The following is an 8,322-nucleotide window of genomic DNA, read 5'->3' as shown; positions in this document are numbered from 1 at the left end:
CGGATGGTGCTGGTGGTACTCAGGCATGACCTCCGCGATTTCCTGCAGGGTATCCTCGTGATGCAGTGGCCACGGTCGCTGAACGTTTAGAGAAGTCTATTGTGTTAAGTCCGAGCATGGTTGCAGAAAGCGATAGGAAGAAACGTGTCGTAGGTATACCGTACATTCATCGCGTATCTCACAGGCTAAAGAAAGTAGGAAATAGGTACGGCGTTAATGTTGTTTTCACGGCTGCCAATAAGCTAGGTAAGATTTGTGCCGCTGTGCAGAGGAAGAATGAGCGAGTAAAAGACAAGAAGCGGACCGATATTTGTTTCGTAAAACACACCAACAAATTCACTGATGGCCGTACGGGTGTGGTGTATAAGGTCCCTTTCAGCTGCGGCCGCTTCTACGTAGGACAGACGGGCCGATGCATCAACCAGAGATTGTTGGAACATAAGAGATCGCTAACAGGAGGCTCACCCCCGTATTCTTAAACGCACCTTCACTCGAGCCTTCGCCTCGACTTGACGAAATCAAGGCGAAGCGCCCTCCTCCACTCAAGGAGCCGCTCGGTTTCAAGAACGCTCCTCGGCCTTTCCTTCGCCAAGGGACACTTTGCCAACGCTCCCTTGACTCGAGTGGCGTCTGATAACGAGAATATTCCTAATGTGGTTAGGAAATAGCTGTTTCTGCTCAATATTTATGTGCTTTTCTTAGTTAATCTTCTTTATCAGTCGACGTTACGGCAAAATACACGCCTTTATATCTGTAGTGTAGCTTCCGTAAGCTTGAGCCGATAGAGTAAGCGAAACCCCCGCTTGAAATCTGGCAACAGTCGCATCCCGGCTGCTGAAAGAACAGCTGATTCCGATGTGTCTGCTGCTGATCGTTTCCACGCGCTTAACTTCTTTTATGCGGCATGCGTCTGTTAATCGCTGTATATGATTACGGCAGTGTCTACTAATTGTGTATTGTTCGTGACCCAGCTTTCGCCATGGTGACTGACGAACTACTTGAGTGATAGCGAAAAGCAGGGCCCATCGCACGGACGATTTGTCGTTTTGTTTAGCTTCCTGCTGCTGAGAGCCTTCTGTTCATTGATGCAGCTGCAGAACGGATAATGCGGGTGAGTCATTTTTACATACGATCACATTATACTGATGTGCTTGGTGAATGCGCCACCGCACTGTGTGCAGGAATTACTTATCGTAGGTAAATTTGCTCTCGATGCGGAGTGCTCGCCTAGTTCATAATTACAGGAGCCTGTGCAATTGTTATTTTCTCATTTCATTTCCTGAGACATTTAACGCGACACTGGTAGTGGTTCCGCTTCGTTTATTTTACAAATGCGGTAGAGACTGCTCGCAGCTGCTACTCATAGTTATCACAGTGTCGCGTTAAGGAGTACGTATGCTATGCATGTGGTAGAGCGTTCAAATTAGACTGTAACGCAGGTTGAGGAAAGCATTCGCTTGTGTTTTCTCCACTATCGACGGAAGCAGTGTTTTAAAGTCGTTTTTTTTTTAATTGGCAGCGTATGTTGTCGGTTAACTTGGACTGATGTGTGTTTGGTTTCTTCTTAACAGCGTTTCTTGACATCAGGTATACTTTATGCAAAGTTTTAATATTCGGATGATGCGTAAGTTAGCAGTTCATTACTTCCATAAACGTTTTTCTATTCGCCGTGCATTTGTCGATGCACCTAACGTGACTAATTCTAATGGACGCAACGGCCATATTTTAAAATGTTTGTCCTGTCTTTTTATTTTGGAAGCGCAGGCAGCCTGTAATTAGTGCACGAGTGCCCTGTGTACTGATGTTTTGGCATTCATGACCCCTGGGAATACCTGCTGAGGAGGGCATCGGCGTCTGTGCTGTATAGGGACGCTTTGGCATTCCAGAGCATCTTTTGTTATTCTGCACATCACGAGACTGAAGCCGTTTCTGCCTTTTACTGCTGTTCTGCCTTAACGACGACCGTGTGGACGCACTCAACCTGGGCGGATGTGTTGCAAAGAAGCAGAGTAAACTACTCTGCTGATTCAACGAACACGACAGCACCGAAATGGTGTAAGATTCTCAAGGGCCTTGCAGTCATCGCAGCTACTTCTGGTCACAAGAACCGTGTAAATATTTGTAAATATGCGCTATCAAGTAAAATCAGCTTGCCTACCTGTTGGAACCGCGCCACCTCCCTTCCATGGAAGAGGAAGAGTGCTGCATTCTATAGAACGTGTTTGATTGTTGTAGAACTGCTTTTTCTATATAATCAGAGCAGATGAGGTTTTTGCGATCCTGTCTGAACACGAAAGCACAGAGAAAACTCTAAATCATTTGCAAAGGGTAAATGAATTTTTATTATATGGGTGTGTCCAGATAAGATCGAACACGAGGTCCCGGTCACCATTCCCGATTGTGATGAAATTTACTGTAGGTCTAGGCATTGCACCCAGAACAATGGTTTCGCAGTTGGTTTTGCGGAAAAAACATTTGTTCGCCTGAAAAAAAAAATATACAACTTTTGGCCGCAAAAAACGCTTTTCCGCTAATTTCGCGATTTCTGAATTTTGAGCGCACCTAGGGAAAAAACGGTGCACTTCGTCGTCACAATATTTATTGCCCTTAAAGAACAAGTGAAATACAATCTTATGTGTCTATTACTTCCCTTGCTTGTCGAAGCACTTTTAAACAAAAAAATCACAAACTTGGCAAATCGCACAAAATACCTCTACTTCAGGAATTTATTGCTGCAAGCAAGTTAAAGTGAGGATAATGAAAATCGGTATATATTAACTTTGATACTTTCGCTCTCTTTTAAAATAATTTGCGTGGTTTTGTCGCGCTCCGTTTCTCTCGATAATTGGGCTGATACGTAAGTGATTTACGAAAAACGCCGAACTTTGAAAATGATTTTCTCAAAAAGGCCATTTTTAATTTTTTTAAAATCCCTCTGATTGAAATCAAGGACGTCATCTACCATTGTGCAGAAAAAAACGTTGCATTATTTTGGTTGCTAACAAGTTATAGTGCGTCAAATGTGACCATGCCAGCCTAGCGGCCGCGTCGTTCGTTATGGGCTGAAACTCGGATATAAGTTGCTAAAAATACTTGTACATGACATAATCACAAATCAGCAGCTCCACACCAACAAATACGCAGCCCGGTGTCATGGTTAATCAAGCTTTGTCTTGGGATCAGCCGCTTGACAAACCCGCAGCAGCGGCCGCTCGATGCTGCGGGCACTCACATTACATGAGTACCGCTTCGACTGTGGATGAGCTCCGCTTGCGCGCCAAACTACGCTCAGAGGACAAACGAAAGAAGGAATGCATCACTGTGAAAGTTAAAGGCCGTTAAGTTCCAACAAATGTCATAATATGCAACGAAAACTCTACCGGCAATTTCCCAGTGAGCGCCTTCAATACAGCACGGATGTATTTTTTTTCCCTGCTGTTATGCCCGAAGCCGCATAATATCGTGATAAACGCTCGACTTGCGTTGAATATTCTATCTGCGGACGCCCAACAATACAGCATTGTAAAAGCGGTTCTTTAATGAAGTGAAGGACTTGGACACACTTCTTTTCACAGCCGGCTGACACAAGTGTTCTGGCACGAGATGAACTGCAGTTTGAGTTGTTCGACCATCGGAAGCACGTATGACAGCTTTCTTTAGATGTCAATGGCTTTCTTTTGTGTCATATGTTGCTCATAGAATGAACCTAATTATATTTAGGCCATCCGAAGAGAGAAAGCAACACATGAGCGCACTACTGGAGGCGCTCACTGGGAAATCGCCGGCAGAGTTTTCGTTGCATACTATGACATTTGTTGGCACTTAACGGCCTTTAACTTTCACAGTGATGCATTCCTTCTCTCGTTTGTCCTCTGAGCGTAGTTTGGCGCTCAAGCGGTGCTCATCCGCAGTCGAAGCGGCACTCATGTAATGTCAGCGCCCGCAGCATCGAGCGGCCGCTGCTGCGGGGTGGTCAAGCGGCTGATCGCAAGACAAAGCTTGCTGAACCATGACACCGGGCGGTGCATTTATTGGTGTGGAGCTGCTGATTTGTGATTATGTCACGTACAAGTATTTTTAGCAACTTATATCCGAGTTTCAGCCCATAACGAACGACGCGGCCGCTAGGCTGGCATGGTCACATTTGACGCACTATAACTTGTTAGCAACCAAAATAATGCAACGTTTTTTTCTTCAAAATGGCAGATGACGTCCTTGACTTCAATCAGAGGGATTTAAAAAAAATTAAACATGACCTTTTTGAGAAAATCATTTTCAAAGTTGCGCGTTTTTGGTAAATCACTTACGTTTCAGCCCAATTATCAAGTAAAACGGAGCGCGATAAAACCACGCAAATTATTTTAAAAGAGAGCAAAAGTATCAAAGCTAATATGTACCGATTTTCATTATCCTCACTTTAACTTGCTTGCAGCAATAAATTCCTGAAGTAGAGGTATTTTGTGCGATTTGCCAAGTTTGTGATTTTTTTGTTTAAAAGTGCTTCGACAAGCAAGGGAAGTAATAGACACATAAGATTGTATTTCACTTGTTCTTTAAGGGCAATAAATATTGTGACGACGAAGTGCACCGTTTTTTCCCTAGGTGCGCTCAAAATTCAGAAATCGCGAAATTAGCGGAAAAGCGTTTTTTGCGGCCAAAAGTTGTATATTTTTTTTTTCAGGCGAACAAATGTTTTTTCCGCAAAACCAACTGCGAAACCTTTGTTCTGGGTGCAATGCCTAGACCTAAAGTAAATTTCATCACAATCGGGAATGGTGACCGGGACCTCGTGTTCGATCTTATCTGGACACACCCTGCAGCTTTTCTTCCTTTGTATGCAGTCATGCAAACGCTACAAATACTGCACATTTCTAAAGAGTGTTGGTGTATCTTCTAGTCTCAGCAGCCAGGTTCCTGCACAAAAGAAAGGGGTTATAAATAATGAATATAGTGGTACATCAAAGCTGCATTTTTCTTTACTTCTCGTTCTACACACATTCTTCAGTACTTCTCGCTTTGAAGAACAGGCATGTCTTTTGTTGACTTAATGAGCTTTCACTGTTTTGATACATGTTTGGGCCAGGCACTTGTGCATCTGAACAGACGTATGGCTATCCAACGCCCATTAGCTTCATTATATAATGGCTCAAACGTCTACAATTACACTGCGTGTGCTATTGTTTTCTTAAAATTTGCCGTCATTGCTTAATTAGAAGCAGTGTTATTAAGCTTGAAAATAAAACATTCATTCATTTCTCTGCTGTATCTTTTGTGTTTTGATACGTTTCACGCATTTTTGCATACATGCGGGTTTCATACTGCACCACCACCTGGTTAATTTCATATAGCTAGGCTTGGACGTCCATAGATATTGTGGGCTACATAAATACTGTATAACGAAGCTACGAATTACGTAGTTATAACTTTCAATACTAGCAACTGCACACTCGTACCCCATTACATTGTCTTTTGTTTTCCGTAAACCATCCCAAATATGGATCTGATCAAGCACAGGGAAAATGTGAAAAACAAAATAGAAGAACGCACCTTCACGTTGATACAGATCTCCTTGCAGAGGTATGCTTCTTCGTATTTCGGTTAGGGTAGTGAAGATTTACATGAGCGAAAGCCGCTCAGGTGTGCGGTGAATGCCGGCGCATGAATAGTCAGGTACGCACCCATGAAGCTAGCATGAATAATTCACCCATTATTTGGAGAAAAGTTCGCTCTTTCACTTTCCTTTCGCTGTCGCGCAGTCTTTCGCACCGGGCTTGAACTGATTCGGCGTAAGGTCTTCAACGAAATACACAGCTGGGCTCGACAGCTGTGCTACAGCACAGAGCAATAACCCGCTTACCTTTGCCATGCAGGTATTCACGCTCGCTATCTCGCGCGTGCTGTTGCCTGCCTTATCGTTCGCCACCACCGAGACTGCGTCGACATGCCGGTCCCAAGGAAATGGCTGGAAAACTCAAGCCTTCTACCGAACAACGCCCCTTACCCAACCGGTAGCCAGTACCTCAACCGACCAGATGGCGCTAACCCTGGAACACTCGGTCCTCACTTCACCGTGGGAGGCCGCATCGCCTGGAACATCAACCTGTTCGTCGCCTACAAGAGAGCTGCGATCAACCGCGGCGCTTCGTGGGCTCGACAGCTGTGCTACAGCACAGAGCAATAACCCGCTTACCTTTGCCATGCAGGTATTCACGCTCGCTATCTCGCGCGTGCTGTTGCCTGCCTTATCGTTCGCCACCACCGAGACTGCGTCGACATGCCGGTCCCAAGGAAATGGCTGGAAAACTCAAGCCTTCTACCGAACAACGCCCCTTACCCAACCGGTAGCCAGTACCTCAACCGACCAGATGGCGCTAACCCTGGAACACTCGGTCCTCACTTCACCGTGGGAGGCCGCATCGCCTGGAACATCAACCTGTTCGTCGCCTACAAGAGAGCTGCGATCAACCGCGGCGCTTCGTGGGCTCGACAGCTGTGCTACAGCACAGAGCAATAACCCGCTTACCTTTGCCATGCAGGTATTCACGCTCGCTATCTCGCGCGTGCTGTTGCCTGCCTTATCGTTCGCCACCACCGAGACTGCGTCGACATGCCGGTCCCAAGGAAATGGCTGGAAACTCAAGCCTTCTACCGAACAACGCCCCTTACCCAACCGGTAGCCAGTACCTCAACCGACCAGATGGCGCTAACCCTGGAACACTCGGTCCTCACTTCACCGTGGGAGGCCGCATCGCCTGGAACATCAACCTGTTCGTCGCCTACAAGAGAGCTGCGATCAACCGCGCGCTTCGTGGGCTCGACAGCTGTGCTACAGCACAGAGCAATAACCCGCTTACCTTTGCCATGCAGGTTAGTAAACCATACGCTCTGTTCTCAAAGAAATCAAGCAACTACTTTTTGCTACAGCTGCCGAGCCCACGGTGCTGCTTTTAATTGTTGTTGAGTGTACTGACGTCATTCGTTCCCTGCTCATGCAATCGGGCGACGTTGAGTCAAATCCGGGTCCTAACACAACCGCTATACTCGACGAATTGCATAAAATATCAGCTGGTCAGTCCAAACTAATTTCTGAAGTAAGTAACCTGAAAGATCAACTTCTAACCACAAATCAAACTATCGCCCAGTTGAGCCAGCGGATGAATGATGTTGAAAAACATTGTCAGAGCCTTACTTTGCTTCGCACAGAAATAGACAACATAAAGTCCAACACTGCCCAGACAGCTCGACAAGTATTCGAACTCGAGGCACGTCTTGACGATGCCGAAAATCGATCCCGGCGAAACAACTTGGTATTTTATGGCCTGCCCGAGCCTAGTAATTCAGAAAGTTACGCCCAAACCGAAGAATTGGTCATACAGCACTGTCGTGAGCACCTTGGCCTTACAATAAATCCAAAAGAAATTGAAAGAGTTCATCGCCTAGGCCGTCACCCTATTGAGCGCGGCCGCCCTATTATCGTTAAGTTTAGCTTCTACAAAATGAAAGAAGCTGTTCTTTCTAATGCTCGAAAATTAAAGGAACTAATTACAGTATCGCACAGGACTTCTCCCGCTCTGTCAGAAACGCTCGTAAGCATTTGGTTGCTTTTGCCAAAACTAAATCTGCTCGTTTCCAACTGTCTTACAAGACACTTTCTATTGGCTCAAAGAAATATATTTATGACGAAGTCTCGCAAACTGTCAAAGAATTCAAATAGCAATCAACGGGCTGTAAAAGAAAGCAATCGCATCATAGCAAAGTTCCTCGGGCTAACCTTACATTGTCTGTAATCTTCACTAATATTCGCAGCTTCTTGCCGAAGCGTCAGCTTGTTTCAAATGTTGTCTTATCGTCTACCAGCAATGTGCTCATATTAACTGAAACGTGGCTACATAGCAACATCAGTGACGATGAAGTTCTAGCCGACCTGCCTAACTTCTGTATTCATCGCAAAGATCGCAAAGATGGACGTGGGGGTGGGGTCCTTGTGGCAGTGAATCAGCAACTATCATCTTCAGTATTCCACGTCGATTCGGACATTGAAATATTATGGATCATCTGCCGCGCGGTGCCGCGAACCGTACTTTAGGCGTTTGCTATAGGCCGCCCCAAAGTAACCCCGATTTCCCGTACAAACTGAACAGCATTCTAAACACTCTTACAAGAGTGCATCCAAAAGCTGACATCGTTCTCTTCGGGGATTTCAATTATCCTCACATTGACTGGCGTAACTACACAACTTTAACAAATAGCCCAGAAGCAACTAACTTTGTTGATGTGTGTCTGAACTTCAACCTCTCACAGTTGATAACTGAACCAACGCGT

The 8,322-nt window shown here is 45.4% G+C and overlaps 1 protein-coding gene and 1 pseudogene across 1 annotated transcript; both read left to right on the top strand.

Moving 5' to 3' along the window:
• The first annotated feature begins 5,858 nt into the window (after positions 1–5,858).
• LOC119400577 (uncharacterized) lies at positions 5,859–6,793 on the top strand. Its single transcript, XM_037667639.2, has one exon. It carries the CDS (start codon positions 5,865–5,867, stop codon positions 6,675–6,677), a length of 813 nt encoding a protein of 270 aa, XP_037523567.1. The 5' UTR covers positions 5,859–5,864; the 3' UTR covers positions 6,678–6,793.
• Positions 6,794–6,818: 25 nt separating this feature from the next.
• On the top strand, positions 6,819–7,906 carry LOC119399287 (uncharacterized; annotated as a pseudogene).
• Positions 7,907–8,322: the final 416 nt, after the last annotated feature.

The sequence above is a fragment of the Rhipicephalus sanguineus genome, chromosome 7 (assembly GCF_013339695.2).
Source record: "Rhipicephalus sanguineus isolate Rsan-2018 chromosome 7, BIME_Rsan_1.4, whole genome shotgun sequence".
Lineage (NCBI taxonomy): Eukaryota > Metazoa > Arthropoda > Arachnida > Ixodida > Ixodidae > Rhipicephalus > Rhipicephalus sanguineus.
The sequence above is the reverse complement of the archived record's forward strand: the minus strand, read 5'-3'. Positions and strand labels throughout refer to the sequence as shown.